Source organism: Myotis myotis, unplaced genomic scaffold, assembly GCF_014108235.1.
Source record: "Myotis myotis isolate mMyoMyo1 unplaced genomic scaffold, mMyoMyo1.p scaffold_m19_p_16, whole genome shotgun sequence".
In the NCBI taxonomy this organism is placed as follows: domain Eukaryota; kingdom Metazoa; phylum Chordata; class Mammalia; order Chiroptera; family Vespertilionidae; genus Myotis; species Myotis myotis.
Genome location: NW_023416320.1, coordinates 13,952,474 through 13,971,564, shown reverse-complemented (window position 1 = coordinate 13,971,564; position 19,091 = coordinate 13,952,474). Strand labels below are relative to the sequence as shown.

The 19,091-nt window shown below is 37.6% G+C and overlaps 1 protein-coding gene across 36 annotated transcripts in view; it reads right to left on the bottom strand.

Annotated features, from left to right (window-relative positions):
* The window catches only part of RIMS2 (regulating synaptic membrane exocytosis 2), a 342,905-nt gene that overhangs the window by 45,078 nt on the left and 278,736 nt on the right, over nt 1-19,091 (bottom strand). For 18 of the 36 annotated variants that reach the window (XM_036338001.1, XM_036338008.1, XM_036338005.1 and 15 more), the window contains one exon: nt 7,940-8,181. The exons of the other annotated variants lie outside the window; for them this stretch is intronic. In XM_036338001.1, the coding sequence (XP_036193894.1) occupies nt 7,940-8,181 (242 nt within the window). The remainder of the gene's footprint in view (nt 1-7,939; nt 8,182-19,091) is intronic. 36 annotated transcript variants of the gene reach the window in all.

The following is a 19,091-nucleotide window of genomic DNA, read 5'->3' as shown; positions in this document are numbered from 1 at the left end:
AAATCAGTAAGTGGTGGAAATATTCTTAACCTTACCAATAATCAAAGAATGTATTCAGTGTTGAGTACTAAATAAAGTGAAAGTGAAAATTTGTACTAGACTGGCAAAGATGAAAAGAAATGAACACTAATATGGCTAAGAGTGGGTAAAAATAGGCTCTCTTAGAATTTCTTGTAGAGGATATAAATGGCTCAGTACTTTTAGAGGGTTATTTGAAAATATTTTTCTAAATTAAAAATGAGCATGCCCTGCCTGACCGGCTTGGCTCAGTGGATAGAGCATCAGCCTGCGGACTGAGGGGTCCCGGGTTCGATTCCGGTCAAGGACATGTACCTTGGTTGCGGGCACATCCCCAGTGGGGAGTGTGCAGGAGGCAGCTGATCGATGTTTCTCTCTCATCGATGTTTCTAGCTCTCTATCCCTCTCCCTTCCTGTCTGTAAGAAATCAATAACATATATTTAAAAAAAATGAGCATGCCCTTTTAGCTATTCTACGTGCAGAAACTATTCCTCAGATAAGTCATATATACACTTAGATGAGGAAGGAGGACAGGTAGAGAGATTGGAAGCTTGAGGACTTGACCGCCACTGCTGGCGTTGGAATGATCCTAGAAGCTGGGAATGATCCCCAGCAAAGAAATGGGGACTGCCCTTCAGTCCCACACATGCATGGCATGGAATTCTGCCAGCAACCAGAAGAAGCCTGGAAGAGGAGTCATCACTAGAGCCACCAGAAAGGAACACAGTCCTGCCAACACCTTGCTTTTGGCCGCGTGAGACTCTAAGAGGAGAACCAGCTGAGCCACACTGTGTCTGGACTTCTACCTACAGAAAGTGTGCGATCACAAATTTGGTTGTTTTGAGCCTCTACAGTTGTAGTAACTTGTTACAGCAGCAATAGAAAGTATAATCCCTCAGACTCTGGCCCATCCTCTGGTAGACACCATCATCACTAGAGTTTCTATCTGCAGCCCTCATATCTTCCCGGAAGCCTAGAATCAAGAAAGCAAGGCCCAAAGAGAAATGCATTATGGACACACTATTGCTAAATACCATTGTGCCTCGGTCTGTCACTGCCTTATATCTACACACCCAGGGTGTGATTCTTCCTTCTTTGCCCGTGTAACTAATTTGAGGAGATCATCTTTAAGCATTGAAGTTTATTTTACCTTTAGAGTCATTTATGTTAGAAAAATTTCTCAGTAGCACTTCGTCTTAGTTGATATGTAAAAGCTAGAAAATGACCATATATTTGTAGGATCTTATTAAGCAGAGAACCAGCTTAGTTCTGAAAAAGTAAATACATTACAGATAAGGTATATAAATTTGCTATCCTAATGTACTCCCTACAAAAATAGCTACTATATACAATTTAGTTATAAATTTAAAATAAATTTTCCCAGTACAAAGGCAGCATGATAGCATTTTAAAACAATGAACTAGGCTTTTTCTTTGCTTCATTATTACTCAAGAAATCCACTGAACATTTTTGCTTCGGTTTTACAGTCATAAAATGTATTACCACCTGTCTTATTCCACTGGTGAGAAAAGCAATTCAAGTTTTTGTTTTTTTTTCAAATGTTATCTCTTTTAGATGCAAATGAAATATAGTATATTATTGATCATAATTACAGTGAATTATACTTAAACATATTGTTGACTAATTTATAGGACCATATTTCAATATAAATTCACGGGTTGAATTTGTTGCATTTCTTCCTTATGTCAAATAACCATACTGCTTGTAATAAGTAAATATTTATAAAGGTTGCTAATGATAAAATAGGAGTAATATATAAAACCAGGTGCTGTTTTTGCCGTTCAGATAGCAATTCTAAAGTATATATAACTTCTAAACAGTAGTTAGAAAGCCTGGTGGAAGTCATATGATGGTCATTCAATTATTTCTGCTTAATATTTTTCCTTAAGATGAAAATTATCATATAATGTTTATGTATTTTTTTCTTTTCTTCATTATGGAAAGGCTTGCTTTGTGTCTCCATAGCTATAAAGATACTGTTACTATGGAAAGTGCCTATAATTTCACAGCAAGGAGAGAATAAATAAACCCATAATTTAAAGCACCAAATTAAAGCCTGGGAGAACGAAATCATGCCCGTTATGATTGACAGCCAGGCGAGGACTAGTGAGCAGGAACAGAATGGCAGGTACAACAGTAATGGTGATAGTGATGGTGACAGCAGGCGGGCAAGGCTCCAATCCAATCAGCGAAGCCTTCTGCACTGCTCCTGACTCATAGCTTATTACAACCAGAAGATAAATGCTTAGGGAATCTGCCAATTCCTTTAGTTTAGGATGAGTTCAGAATGGAGAATAGGAAAACAAGCCAGGGTAGGAGAGCTAGAGAGGCAAGGTCATATACACTAATAAAAGAGAAATATGTAAATTGGTCGTCACTCTGCTATACCCACCAGCCAATCAGGATGGTATGCAAATTAACCCAACAAAGACAGCGGGTTAATTTGCATACACAGGCACAGAGCGAAGACTGAAGGCTCCAGCCTGAGCAAAGACTGAAGATGACTGAAGACTGAAGAGGCTTGGCTTCTCCACTGTGGCCGGACCAAAGGCCTGGGTCCCGGGTGCTGGAAGAAAACCGGTGCCAGCAGCCAGGGGAAGGAAGGCCTATTGCGCAAATCTTCATGCACCGGGCCTCTAGTGAGTCAATAATAGCTAAGAAGCCACAAGTAAGGGAGCACATGTTGCCAGTGCAATGCAAGATAGCACAGACACAAGCAAGTTAGAATAGCATATAAAACATGAGGCCAAGGACTCTTGAGACTGATACAATTCCTGCCTCAGATGGAACTGTAGATAGAACAACACAGGAGAGAAGGAGAGAGGGAGGGAGGAGGGAGGGAGGGAGGGAGGGAGGGAGGGAGGGAGGGAGGGAGAGACTTGCCACCCTAAGAAGCTGGACTGGTTTGGGAACAGATTTTACCCTGTCCTGGGATAAAGAGGAGTGTGCAGGTATGCACAGGTATGTAGCTGGGCTCCGTTCTTTGTCTCTTAGAGTGAAAGAAGAGACTGGCCACCCCTAGAAACCATGCCTCAGTCTACAGGAATCACTGGGGCTGCCCAGTGATGCTTCAGATGCTGGCATTTCTTTAACCTTTAAAGAATGTCTGCAAGGTGCGAACGCTTTCTATGAGCAATGATGCTGCACTTTTCTCTAGTTGTGGTTTCTCCTGGTATCTCTACTCTTTGAAACCCATCTTTGTAAATAACGGGTTTCAATAGGTTTTGGGGGATTCCATTTATGAAAATGTGAATAGAAGTCTCTGTGTTTGTTACTGCAGCTTAAAGGTTACTGAAGATTCATTATGCTAAAACAATGATATCTTAGCAGGTAACACATCTTTGGCAGCTCTTCAAAGGTGTACTTCGGAATGGAAAAGAAAGGAGATTACATAATCATCATGGGTTTGATTTGTAGAGTTTCTGTATAATTTTTAATAGTCCATAGTACCTATACAACAACCTTTATTAGAAACACAGTTAATCATATTGATTGAATATTTAAAATTTTAATACTTTTTAAAAATCAAAGTGTTTAGTGTTGCTTTGACAGTCCACTTAAAAGTTTAAGCATAGAATTTAAATGCCATGGAATTTTACCTGAGTTTAGTATATAAAAACCTCCTCGGTTGAGGGTTAACAAAAATAAAAATAAATACACACCCAGGGGATACTAAATATGATTGAGAGGCTTAAACAGAGGAATACTACAGTATCGAGAATCTGTGAGGAAATTTTATTACAGTTGAGATTGTGTAACTCAGAATAATAAGGCTCATTCATATCTAAATATATGAAGATTATACAAATATACACAGCATGTGAACCACTCAGTTTCATTATTACAAAATATAAAACAAAACAGATTTAACTGGAAGTGAAAATTAAACCCTAGAACATGATTCAAAGAGAAGACCTTGTATAACTTTAAACTGTGAACTGTGCTGTATGATTTAGAATATTACACTTTGTTGAGGAAGGAAATGAACTTCAGTTGTCCATTTCAGTTAGAAATAAGAAATGAACTTTTGAACATGTACTTACTTTCCAAATGCATAAGTCAAATTGAACACAGATTCTTAAAAAAATATATATTTTGTTGATTTTTTACAGAGAGGAAGGGAGAGGGATAGAGAGTTAGAAACATCTATGAGAGAGAAACACTGACCAGCTGCCTCCTGCACACCTCCTACTGGGGATGTGCCCACAACCAAGGTACCTCCGGAATCAAACCCGGGACCCATCAGTCCGCAGGCCGACGCTCTATCCACTGAGCCAAACCGGTTAGGGCAGATTCTTAATCTTTTTTAAAATAAATCTATTTCAATATATTGAAGTATAAGTCTAACCAACTGTCGTTTCCAGTAAGGTAATTTTACAAGCGACGGGTTAAATGAAGAGCTCAGTCTGGCTGACAGCAGGTCAGAAACCTTTGGCCATCGTCTTCCCTCTGACTCAGGTCTGATTCCAGGATAAAATGACCGCTGGCAGAGGGGGAAGAAGGCCAAAAAGGGCAAGGACTTGAGATACTTCAAATGTCAATGGGACTTGGAAGGGCTGTGAGAGGGGCTGGTGGCTGCTCTTCTCCTACCTCTGGCCGCTGTATTTCCTTTGGAAAGGAGGGTCTGGTTGAAACTTGTAGAAGCAGAGATGCCTCCTTTATGAACACAGCCGCCGCCCGCCCCGCCCCCCCCCCCCCGGCCTCCCCCACAGACTCCCACCCCGGGGTTCTCTGTGGTTTTCTGCGATTATTTCCTTGTCTTTACATCTTCCTATGTTTTCTTCTACTCCTGCATTACATGTTGCCTCGCCATCAATGTCCTCATCAGAATTTCCCCACCTCAAGTCATACTTCTCTCATTGCTCTTGTCCCACTCTCATTTTCTAAGCGATCCTGAAGCTTCAAGTGAAAAGCAATAAATTCCTCACATACCAGAACAAACACAGAAATAAAACCCCCACCTTTTTGGACTAAAAGCTACAGAAATTACATTCTTGTGTCAGTGCCAAACTTTTATGCCTAAGAAAAGTATCCGAGACCCACTTTCCCACTATTTCCACTTCAAGCATACATCTAGGTTAAACTAGAATCTATTGCCACTCTCCCTCATAGTATATACCTCGTATACAAAGTCAGGTCCTATACAGTTGAATTTAAATGCCATTTCAAAAGGTCATTTGACTTTCAATTGTTTTTAACAGAAACACACACACACACACACACACACACACACACACACACACTCGCACACTGACAACACAGGGTGGACTGTATAAATAACTATAGAAATTGTCAAACAAACCAAATGCATAGACAGAAAGGCACCTTACACCACGTGCAATGTTTTATCTCATTCAACATTCGTTTAAACCCTCTTGGGTGCAAAGTATCCAACCAGAGAGAGGGTGGGTGGAAAATGAGCCAGACCAGGTTAGCATCTTCTATGCTATGCTTTCCAGTCACCTGGTACTTCTCCATCAAGGCAAGCTTTGTAATTGCAACTAATTATTACCTTATTTGTTCAGGCCTGTTTCTCCTTCCCACTGGCACATTCTTAGCAAATGAGGAGGATCCCAGTTAATACGCAGCCTGGTGTCGGCCACGGAATAGAAATCCAATCAATATTGACTGAGTAACAGTATGATGTTACGTTGTCAAACACACCGAATAAGGTGGTGAAGAAGAGTGTCAGTTAATACACACACAACTTCCTCTAACAGTCAAAAGTTAGAAGAATTTGTCCACTTAGAGCAGCATCAGAGAGGAAAGATGAATGCTGCCTTAGTGTTTTTCACTCTACAAAGACTTCGAGACCAAATAGCTTTCAAAGCCCAAGGGGACAATGAGCCAACACTCCTATTTTTCCGTATGTTGGAGGAATGAGCTAGCGCTACTCCAGGTAGAATTTTATACTGTTCGGCTAGGGCTTTATTAAATTTCCAGCAAATACTTGCTACTGCCTCTTTGGAAGCCTTCCTAGTAGGTAACTGGAACAGGATTCAATTGAATAAAAGGCAAACAGTAGCTCCATATACCTATTCAGAGTGCATGGAAATTTCATTAAAAATGGCCTTTGCCATTCTAGCCGGTGTGTCTAAGTGGTTACAGCGTCGGCCCTTGTACCGAAGGGTCTCAGGTTCAATTCCCAGCCAAGGGCACACACCTCGGTTGCAGGTTTGTTCCCTGGACCATGGTTGGGGTGCATTTGGGAGGCAACCAGTTGATGTGTCTCTCCTCCATTGATGTTTCTCTCTGTTTGTCTGTCTGTCTCCCTTCTACTTTCTCTCTTAAAAAAAGAAATCAATGGAAAAAATATTCTCAGGTATTAACAACAACGACGAAAAACAAGCCTTTACCTTAAAATTGCATTTCTGTTTATATGCCGATGCTCAAAATCCTTAAAGCATTTATTTTAATAAAATTAAAAGACTTCTTCTGAATGTCCTACAATGAAACTCAGTATGGAATCAATTATTTAAATACCACATATTCTCTTGTAGTCTTATTGTCTGTTTTAGGTTTGTAACTTTTTAAAATCAATAAACCTTATTTTTAGAGCAGTTTTTGAGTGATAGATGTTTATAAATTTTAAAGAGAAAAGTGCAATAAATTAAGTTCTACCAGAGAAATATATTAAAATTTTCAAAGGCTAACATTTATCGTATTAGCACAACACAGTTAAAACAGTTAATTATATATAAATATTAGCAATTAAAAATCATTTAAATATGATCTTTATGTTCATGAATCAAATTTCTATTTCTGTACTAAAATGCAAAATAACATTTTGAAACACGAAATGAAAAATTCTTGTAACAATCATATTAAATATAGTGAGTTACAACCAGGTTATAAGGAATACCATCAAATAACTATTTCAATATAATATCATTACATAAGGCTCCAATTCCAAAATCGCCATTATAGTTTGTAAAATCAAGATCAGCCGGGTCCAGGGAATAATGTATCTTTAAATTTTTTTTGTGTTGCACATTTTCATCTTGACTTTTGTGTATAAGAACACTAGTATTCAAACATAAATGAGATTTAATCCATTTGCCTATAATTTATTTGCTGTAAAAGAAACACCACATTATATGCTTTTGTCTGTTAGTTAAGTAGAAGATACACTATTATTTCCATGATACCAGGGAGTTAATGTTTAATTATCAACACCCATTTGAAAAAAAGACATTGCTTTGACTCACAGATTTCTTAATTGCTAACAGAGGCTTTTCTGAGTAGGAGCACTGTATCTAATTTATTTTGGTGGATGTGACTTGGCGACTGAATTTAAAAACTGGCAAAGCTTTGACTATCTTCACTGTCAGCAGAAAATTCCTCTATCCCTGCTGCTGGAGAATGGTGTTGCTTGAAGTTTTAACAGGGAAAGAAACTGCAGTGAGGCAATTGATACCACTGGTAACTGCTGCTCACAAACTGAAAAAGAAGTTAGGTTGTCAGCAATAAAAATCTATTATTCGCCCAGAACATGAGGTGCCGTCTTCATCACCGTATCTTGCTGGGAATGAAAATGAACTGGGCTGGTTCCAACTTGAGAAAGCTACAGAAAAGCAAAGGGCCCACAGGTCAGGGCACCTTTACAAAGGATCAGCAACCGGCAATCAGAGGGACCACGGCTCGACCCCTCTCTGAGGAAGAAAGACGTTAAACCCATTGCAAGAACACTGGCCACGGCTGGAGTTAGAGCAGGTTCATCCCTGAAAAACAAAACCATTGTTCCATTTTCAGAAGAGCTGGCTAGTTTAAAGTGCCCCTTTCCCTCTGGAACCGGTCATGGTCCACATGTTACTGCAATAAAATGAGTAAGAGAAAAAGAATATATGTACTTAAATGACAACTCAGAGATGAAGCCAAAAGTAACAGAAAAATGCCTACCCGTCTGGCTGAGCTGAGAAGCGCTGCGACTTTTCCGGGAGAGGCCAACGATAGCTACCATTTTGGCCCCGATGCTGGAGCGCCGCTTGTGGCCGCCGGGGCCCAGGGCGCCCACCGCCGTGTCCGACTGGCTGCCCTCGCTCTTCTCCAGCGAGCACATGTCGCCGCTGACGCTGGTGCTCTTGGTCATGTTCTTCCCCGAGGCGCCCACTTGTCGGCTTTGCATTTTGGACGTAAAGACACTGTAGGCCGATGGGTCGTTAAGGGTGAAGACGAGAGTAAAAGGGAAAAGACAGAAAGGGTATTTTAGAGGAAACATCTGAGATCGAATGGAAGTCTATCATTTATGGGGCATATTTTGAGGATTACGGTTTTTCAAATACCAGGGTCATGAATGGGCCTTCCTACTCAGGGTGAACCTTAACACGGCTGTGGAAAACGGACGTATCGTTTCACTTCTGGTGTCAAAGAAGATGCCAGTTTGCATGGCCAGAGGAAGAAAAAAATTCATGAAAAATCAGTGGGCTGTCCTGCAAGTGAAAATAAGCTTTGAGGCAGCTGTGTAGCCTAAGGAGGATGTTTCCAAAGCTTCCTCCCCTATTGATTCGCTACTGCCTTCAAAAAGAAATTCGATGGAGTGGGAAAATTTTACCAAAAAAAAAAATGGCGAAAATTACAGCATCCATTCCTCAGAGTGGTCCTTTAAAACAAGTTTTTTTGCTTTATGAAAAACCTAATGAAGTTTATCTAGCAATAGCGAAATCTTCTAACAGGGATTGATGTTTTCATTAGCTTTGAATTAAACATAATTTATTTCACTTCATATAGTTTCATATTTATTGACATAAGTCAATATTAAAAAAGATTTTCCTCTCGCATTCCTTTGGCAACGAAAAATCATTATCGGTTTTCTAGACGGTGGTCAGAAAGCAATCAGTGAGTCCAGGAGGCATGCGAGCTGACTGCAGATCTGCGGGACTGACTCCGTGGATGGAAGTAGTCAGAAAGAGGACCTGGATTTTCTCACGATCACTGCCTGGGGTGGCAGGTAGGGTAAGAAGTTAAAGAATGAGGAAGTAGGCTACCCATAGCCCCATAAGCCTGGAAGAATGTGAAGGAAGCGGCCTGAATGGCAGAAATAGGAGGACTCATTTATGTATCACCAAATTTTGGCTCAGCATGAGAAAGTGACAGTTTCTGCTTTACTTTGATTCTGATCACTCTGAGCATATAACACATAATTACAGAAACAAAATAAAAAATAGAAAACATCAGAAAAAATGTGTACATCGTTTAAAGGATGAAAATAAGAAAACTGACCCACTGAGGTGAGCTCTTATCTCTATTCAATTTCTTGGTCTTAGAAAAACAAAATATTTTTTTCTCTAGCCTAGAGTAAAATCTGCTAAAAGGATAGGACAACTTGTTAATTTTATTAATGTATGTACATGTTCTCCAAATATTTAAGAGGGGAAAGGCTCAATATGAAATTTTAAAAAAATACAGTAAAGTATATTATTTTAACCACCACATTAGTTTCAACAAGAAATGAGGCATAAAGAGAGAGAGAAGCAAAGAGAACAGTGTATATGCTTCTATAAACCTCAAATCGATCATTTTCAAGCTTGTCTGATGTTGCTATTCTTTAATAAGCAACAAAAAACAAAACATTTTAGAGGCATATAAACATGGGCTTGAATCCCAACTTCGCTTTTTCTGAAAGAGTTAATTGCTCTACTCTGAGCGTCCGCTTCCTCTAATGTATAAAATTAGAATTTTCCTTCCTTATTTTCAATAATAGAGATAATATGTCTGAAGTAAAAATTCAATGAATAGAAATTATAATAATTATTTTTAAGGATATGGGCACTAGATAAAATAAGGTCAAACATGTATTATACTATACAGTAAATACGTAAGAGCATCAGTAGAAATAATATTTGCAATTATAAATTTAAAGTGAAACATTTTGAGATTAAATTGTGTAAAACTGTTTTCATGCAGCCAGCATTATCTAAGGGAGAGTAGACTACACTAGGAGTCATGAATTCCGGTTTGTTCTTTGGCTTTGGTGACTGATCTTGGGGGAGCCGTTTCCCTTTCTGGAGTTTGGTTTCCTTGTTCAACAAGTAAGAAAACGTAAGCAAGCACCAAGCAGAAATGAGCTCAAAAACTATTCTCTTCCTCTTTCTCAATATCACCATCATCACCATCATCACCCATTAAGCACCTATTAACATCTTGAACTGGAATATCTGTAAGGTCCCCTTTAACTAGTGGATGCTTTGCTTCTCTAGATATCTCTTGTTCCAGGGACTCTGAGCAAATAAACGCAGAATGCAACGTAAGATTTTCATAGTATGCTGTCATCAGAAAAGGCATGGCATGGCATAGAAAAAGCAGTTTGGGGTTGAGCAAAGGCTTTGAAAATAATAACAAAGGCCCACAGAGTCACAGTAACCTAGTGCTCCTGATATGTAAGAATTTGTACCCCAAACATACATTTTCTAAAAAACCCACCTACTTTATCGATCATGGAAGTCAAAGATATACTCACAAAATATGGCTTACTGGGCCTTCTGATTTCTGATTTTTAATTTTCATGGTTGGATATAAAGGCCATAAAAAACTTGGCCAAAATCAAACGGGACACAATAAAATACTAAATGGAAATGATAAATCAGCATGTAGGTTAATATTTTAATCAGCATTTGGTTTTAAAGAAGTACGCTTCTCTTCAACCTAGCAACTTGGATAATGCATTATCTACCAGAAAGGGTTATTAGACTTTTTGTTAAGATGGATCTACTTTTCATCTCCTTAAAACTTCGAGATCACCAGGGATGAATTTATAAGTAGTTGTGCTGGAATGCTGTTCTGAGGGAGGGTGACTGATGTGAGGGTATCACTATTGGCTTATTTTACTGTCCACAGTGATGTCACCTAAACCTAAAGCAAACAAACTATCAACTATACATTTTAAAGTTTTCGGGCTCTTCATTTATAGAATACTTGTAAAGACTCTGTAAACATGGGTGTCATTTGGAATGCTCGTTGTGCTTAATAAAGCCAAGACCCATTACATCACCAATTACTTTAAAAGACAGAATTTGAAAGGGTCTCGTAATATAAATTTCCAATGTTGCTGGTGGTCTCAGTGATATATTTCTGAGGGGCAATTTGGCAAATATATAAAAAACCTTAAAAAAATAAGCCAACCTTTTAACCTATCAATTCTATTTTTAGGATTGATCCTAAGGAAAATCTTAGCAATGTGTACAGATTTAGCAAGAATGATTATTTATTGAGAATTGATTACAACAGCAAAATAAACACACACGGGAAAACCCCATAAACGTCCAACTATAGAGGGTGTCTGAATAAGTTATGTTCATCAATAAAATAGAATGTACCTTTGAAAATGCTGTTGTAAATAAATATTTATTGACATAAAATATTTTCCTGACATGGAGAAAGGGAGAGAGGAGGCAGACATTTGAGCTTAGTTTTGGCTGGCACACATACTAAATGAGGAATTACCCTAACGCTTGGGGACACAGACAAATTCAACTGCCAGAGACTCTTCAGTGGCACACACAGAGAAACAAAGAAATTCATATAAAAAAAAGAAAGAAACATCTCTTGCTAAATTAGGTAGTTCGGGAAACCTGCGTAAGAATATGAATATGAACAGGGAATATGAAGAAAAATAACTTGTCTGTTGAGGAAGTTTTATATTCTTGGGGGGGAAGTATAAATGCAAAAAGATCTGGATGGAGACACTGGGAACTGTGTCCTAAAGGCAGTTTTCATTTTCTCTGGTTGGTAATTGTGCTTTTAAAAAATGTCCTTTTTAAAAATTTTGTTTCCCCCAAAATGAATATAAAAGGTATTGGCAATAAGAAAAAAAATTAAAAGAAATAAACAAATAAAAAGAGCAATCAAAGACCAACACTCCTTTCCTTTGACGTAGGTAAAATCATTCAACACACACAGTTCATACCACAGACCAAAGGTGTAGCACGGCTTTCAAGCTAATCCAGTTTCCTGCACAATAATATTGGGTGCTGATATAGGCTACGCCGTTTCAGAAAAAGACACAGAGTTTCTACATTTCTACGTTCTGTCTTATGCACATTTTCTAATGTTTGCTTTAGAAAAAAATGAAAAATGATCTATTTAGTAATCTAAAAGTAAAATATATAAAATTGCCAATGCAAGTGATCTATTTCATCACATCCTTATCGTTATTGAAAGTTGTATCGTGAAAGATTTTTTTTGTTTGTTTTTAATATATTTTATTGATTTTTTTACAGAGAGGAAGAGAGAGGGACAGAGAGCCAGAGACATCGATCAGCTGCCTCCTGCATGCCCCCCGCTGGGGATGTGCTGGCAATCCAGGCACATGCCCTTGACCGGAATCGAACCCGGGACCCTTCAGTCTGCAGGCCGACGCTCCATCCGCTGAGTCAAACCGGTCAGGGCAGATTTTTTTTTAATAATTCCTTTTAAAAATATATATTTTTATTTATTTTTAGAGTGGAAAGGACAGGGAGAGGGAGAAACATGAATGATGAGAGAAAATCATGGATCAGCTGCCCCTTGCACACCCTCTACCTGGGATGTGCCCTGAGCGGAATTGAACCCTGACCTCCTGTTTCATAGGTTGACGTCCAACCAATTGATAGCTATCTCAGCTGGGCTAACCTGAAAGATTTTTTTTTTTTATTAAAAAGCAAATCTACTTTGTCAATCATTAGGCAAAAGGTAATGAAAGGTGAGTAAAATATTTGTAAATATTTCCCCAAAGACTTAAATAGCATATCAGTTATAGAAGTATGTGATTAAATTAAATGACGGTTACAGGCCACAGGGTTAAAAGTGTTAATTAATAGATTTGAATGAACAGATCCAAGTGTTTGGCTGTTAAGATAAATAGGAAAGACAAATTCTGAGTTTGTGAGTAGCATTGTAAACAAAATATATAGTCACGTCCAAACAAGAATTTCATTATATTCTTGTTTGAGAGCTGGAAGGTGGTTAGAAGAGAATTCACCCAAGGAATTAGAGGCTGAGGTGATTCAGAATTTTGCGATTAGAGATACTTGGGGCCTAGCAACCAATACAGTGGAGTATGAGAACCAAAGCACATGAACAGAGAAAACACTTAAGGATGGAAAGGAGACAGATAACTTTAGAGTAGAATCATTTATATCTTGGGCTAGGAAGTGGTGCTAGAGAGGGCTTGTAGGGCTCAAAAGTTAGGTGATACTAATAACGGCAGAGTAGGAAAAACCCAGTGAGGTTGGCCAAGCTCCCAAACATTATAGAACCTTGAAAGGCTTAATTCCTTTTTCCTTCCCTCTGCTGTGTTCCTGGAGGCAGGTGCCAAGAGCTAACTGAATACCTCTCACTACAACTCATACGTGCTTGCACCAGTTGCCAGTCATTGGGTGGATGTCTGGACTAAAAAGTGCCATTTCTTTAATTCTTTGCTCCGTGTATGTGTGTGTGTGTGTGTGTGTGTGTGTGTGTGTGTGTGTGTGTAACCCAGCTACTGTCTAAAGTCCCAATTAAAATTTGTATCTATACTAAAACTCCTAATTAGGATCGAATAACCTTTATTTCACTTACTCAAATGATGATCTACAATTTTAAGCTAGTAAAGTAATGAGTAATGATAATTTAGTCATCCAATGTTTATTGAACACCTACATATATGGGATACAAAACTGGGTAGTGCCATACCCTATATATACATGCTCACCTTTTCACATAAAGGAGCACTTTACCACTTCTCTTTATCTAAATTGTCAGCATCACTAACTTTTGCTCTGGGGGGGCCATGATTAAGTAAAATAAGGTTACTTGAATACAAGACTTCCAGGCCATGACAGCCGATCTGATTAAGGAGATGGCTACTAAGTGAGTAATAGAAGGGCAGGTAGCAATATATGACGTGGATATGCTGAACAGAAGGGTGGTTCCTGTTCTGGGCAGGACAGAGCAGGAAGACACAGAGTTTCATCATGCTGCTCACAGTGGCACAGAATTTAAAACATATGAATTGCTTATTTCTGAAAATTTCCATTTAATATTTTCAGACCGAGGCTGACTACAGGGAACAAACAGTGACAGTGAAACCATGGATAAGGAGGCTAAGCTGGGGGGGGGGGGGGTGGCGGGGGCAGGCGGGTGGCTCCTATAATTTTTCTAGTTTTCAAATTCTCTTAGGCTTAGGGCACAGTCTCTCACAGAAAAAAATTTATATTTGATTCTTTGGTATATAAGCAGCTCAACAATTTTATATGATCTATTCAAGGCAACAAAATCTGAAAATTTTACTAAGAGGTAAAACCTAAATTCAGGTTCTAAGTAAGTCAGACATGGGCTTCTATCCTATTTCTATCATTTAAGAGTTCATGACCTTGATAATATTTCTTTATCTGTTCTGAGCATTAGTTTTCTCATATATTTTTTATGTACCTTTCTACCTGAATGTAAGCTTCATGGGGCAAGAACATTGCTTCTTTTGTTCACTGTGAAATCCCAGGTTTTAAAATAATGCCTGCCACATGGTAAGTATACAGTAAGGTTGAATAAATGAGTTAATTAATCTAATAAAATAATAACTCTCACAAGGTTGTGATGAGGATTAAATGAAAAAAAGACACATGTAAATAGAACATTTAGCATATGCTAAATGTTAGCTCTAATTATTATATATGTTTACAATTACATGGGGACTTTGAAGCTTTAGTAAAAATAAACACTTAAACTTGTTAGATTTATTCGAAGCAGCTATTTTACATAAGCAGAGAAGTCAGTAGCTTCAAAGAAATGGTCCTTCAGACTTCATATAAGTGAATAATTAAGATACCTTTGATCATTTCAAACTTGAAAAGATGTATTTCAATGAAAATATTTTTAAGATGATCTTGTTATACATATGATGAATAATGAATGCATATACCAGTAAATTAAACAGACATTTATTATCTATAGATACTGTAGTAAGTACTGAAAAAAAAAAAGTTATACACTTTTGGCACTAAATGAAATGCTACACACAATTCAGGCAAATAAACTTACTCTTCTGTTTTGTTGGTAAATACTGAGTTAAATGGGAAGTTCTCTTTATTTTACAGATCCTCCTCCTGAAAACACTCCCTTAGACTTTCCTATTAGCCCCTCTCTGCCTGGGAAGAATGCCAGTTTAAGTGCTGTATTATTGCTTTAGCCAAACGTTATTAAGACTGGATAAAAATGCTCACTGAGGTTGGAGACATAATGATAGCCAATGACGAGGTCATCAAGAAGGAGTGGACACTTAACCTGGACACACTGTGGCAAAAGTGTTCACATGACACATTACAGTAATATTTTCTCAAGTTTGTGTTGAAAACTAACAGCAATAATAGTCAAGGCTCTTATTACTTCCATTACAATTAGCCACTTTCTGAAACTAATATACTTTCATTTTCAAATGAACCTCTTCTTCATAATGAAATAGTAAAGATGAACAGAGAGTAAGCAATTTGTAAATATCGTGTTTCAAACAGACTTCTCATAGCATATTTATAGGCTACTTCTGTTTTTATGGATATTTATCTGTTGTAAGCTCTTTTCCTTTAATAAACATAACCTGCCACTTCTCGTAAACTCAAGTTTGAATGACTAAATAATGAATTAAATGTATAAATGCAAATATAAAAACAAGGTATTTTTCTTCACCTCGACCTGTCTTATAGTATTCAATTATAAGCCCATGATAAACATGTGTTGAAATTATGTTTTATATTGCACTAAATCTTACCTAATAGACAAAGATGCAAATTGACCTTACCTTCGCTACACTAACCAGCCAATCAGAACGATATGCAAATTAACCACCAACAAAGATTGTGGTTAATTTGTATACACAGGCTCCAAGCAGTGGAGCGAAGCCTGACAACCCTGGGGCTAGCGGAGCAGTGAAAGCCTCATGGCCGCGGGGCCAGCGGAGCAGTGAAAGCCTCATGGCCGCAGGGCCGGCTCCAGCTGGAGCCCGGCCAGAGCGAAGGCCTGGGTGCCGGGTGCTGGAGGAAAGGAAGCAGCCAGGGGAAAGGAAGGCCTATTGCACGAATCTCTTCGTGCAACAGGCCTCTAGTATTTTTATAATAAAATTTTGATTAGAAATATTAAAAACAATGTTGCTAATTGATAGTAAATGAAGATCCTAAATTTTTAATTTAAAGATGTACATTTAAAGTGTAACATTTATTATATTCTACACAATTAAATCCTTGTTTTTTAAATCCTTATGTTCCAAAATAAAAATCATAAACCCTCAAAACTTTATGAATGATTATGCTAAAGATTATTATACGATGAAACTATCAAATTGCCCAAGATTTATCATTAGTCATTTAAAGTCTAATATATATAAATAAACACAAGTATCCCATATATATGTGTGTGTGTGTGTGTGTGTATATATATATATATATATATATATATATATGATTATAAATAGTCACATATAGAAGTTTAATGGAAAAATGTGAGTTTGAAAGATAATTACCAACCAGATTGTTGTATTAAAAAAGACCAGAACTTTGAACAAATTTGATAGTCTACTTGCTTTAAAATAAAACGAAACTACTAGGTTTCTTTCTTCTTTCCAACAAATCTGTATCTTTCCTAACCAAGATTTCTCACATCATACTTCTCTCAAGAGAAATAGACAAAGAGCTTGACTCGGAGTATTTTACTCTGTAGAATTATAATTTATGAAGTGTCTAGACCTGCAGTGTCCCATCCTGTAGGCACTAGCAACATGTGGCTGATGGACAGCTGAAATGCTCCTCATCCAAACTGAGATGCACTGTAAGTACAATGTACACACCGGTTCAGAAGCCTTGGTATACGCCTCCAAAAATAAATATGTCATTAATCTTTTTATATACATTAATATTTGAAACGAGAATATTTTGGATATATTGAGTAACATGAAAAGTATATTAAGTTACTCTCACTTGTTCGTTTTTAATTTTTTTAATGTACCTATTAAAAACTTATACATGTGGCGCATTTTTTTTTATTGGACAATGCTGCCTTAGATAACTGGTTTTAAATGGCATAGATAGATTACGGCAAAAATATTTGAAATAAAATGTTTTTTCCTACCTAAATTATATTTCCCTTTGATGTTAATTATGAAATTAGTGTTGTTCTGTGAATAAAATGGACTAATGCAAAACCTTACAAAGGCAATCAAATGATAACATTGACAAACATTAAGCTTCATATGAAAAATAAAAACCATAGTACAGTTAACATTCAAAACAAAATAAGTTCATTTAAAGTGAAAATATAAAGCAATAAAATAATATTAGCAAATAAATATTATAAAGACAAGGTAGTCACATGTTCTAAAATGAACAATTTTTCTATTTTAATACTTATTTGGGGATATGGATTTCCATTTTGTTGAGGGCAATGACTCCTAATCTTGAACAAAGAATATTTATGATTTGTATATCTAGTAGGAAAAATAATTATCTACTGGGAAGTCAACTGAATTTAACCAGGAGACTCATATTCATGATTTAGCTGCACTACGCACGCTGTAATTGAGTAATTGTTCCTCAGTTACACCATGACATAGAATGGAGATAATATACCCCAACTTTATTCAGAGAGTTGCTACAAGGCTTTCTATTCCTTTATTTCTAGCTCATTTAATCGGGTATCCTTATCCTTCAGTATTATAACTTTGATTCCCACACTTTTTCTCAAATTTTCAGCTCCTTTATCTTACATGTAACTTAGACTTTACAGCCCATCATTTCAATCACTCCTTTGCACACACTCTCAACATTTTAGCACCCCTCTTTGTACACATCCAACTGGCAGAACCCTCTGGTGACTCCTATTATGTGCTTCTTCTATGCCTACATCTCAACGTTTGAGCACTGTTGAAAAAATATCAGTAGGACACACTGATTCCACTATAATTCCCTGTCATTGGCCTTAAAGTTACTCTACACAAGTACTTCCCACTCTCCCCACAATAACCACCAGACTCCTTCATGCTACTCAAACGCTCACCTTTTGCTTTCCTCTTGGGAGGATAACTTTTCTTTTTATTTCATGGGAAAAATGGAAGCTATCGGAAGAAATGTCCTTATCTTAAAAAGAAGATATAAACACCATATTTGTATCAATGTACACACACACACACACACACACACACACACACACACACACACACCCATAATCTCTAAATCTAAGTTAGCTGACTAAGCTATTTTCCTAACTCCAGACTGTCTATCCAATAACCTACTCAAAATAACCACTCAGATGTCACACAGAATTAGGATTTCACAAGTTTGATATGTCCCAAACAAAACTTAATTTTTTAATCAAATATATTCCTTTTAGTCTTCCCTGTTTCAGTACAGAGTATGACTTTTCACCAAGTTGCTTAATTTGGAAATCCAAGAGGCGCCCTCGACTTCTCTTTTTCCTTTATTCCCACACTCAATCTATCATTACAGCCTCCAGATTCTAACCCTAAAATATACTTATACCCTTCCATGTCTCCCATCCAGAAGTTTACCACTCAAGTCCATGTTACTCTTGTCTACTTTACTGCAACACATCCTCATTACCCCTGTTCTGTGTTCCATATAATAGCAGCCAGAGTCGTTTTTCTTAAAACATAAATTGGATTATGTCCCTCAACTTCTAAAACTCTTCCATGTCTTCTCATTGTACTTGGGTAAACCCCAAAATCCATAAAATAGAAGTTATCAGAAGAATTTTTTTTTATTCCCGACTGTCTGTCTACGAATGACTTGCTTCTGCACACTATCCTCTTCTTTTCCCTCCATAACAAACCAACAAACGCCTCTCCTGGCAAATACCACTTCCTGCACAGGAGCTCAGGAACCCACCCTCATTCTCCAAGGTCCTGCAAGTCTGCGTGACTTGGCCCTGTCTTTCTCTTTCACCCCCACCTCGTTTTTCTTTACAAACTACTTTCAGCCTCTTCTAAATTCCTCAAAAATGGCAAGCACTTTTCCACCTCAGGACCTTCACATATATTGTGCCTCATTTGAAATAATCCTCAGAATAACCTTATGAAAGAGGAACTTACTATAAGAAC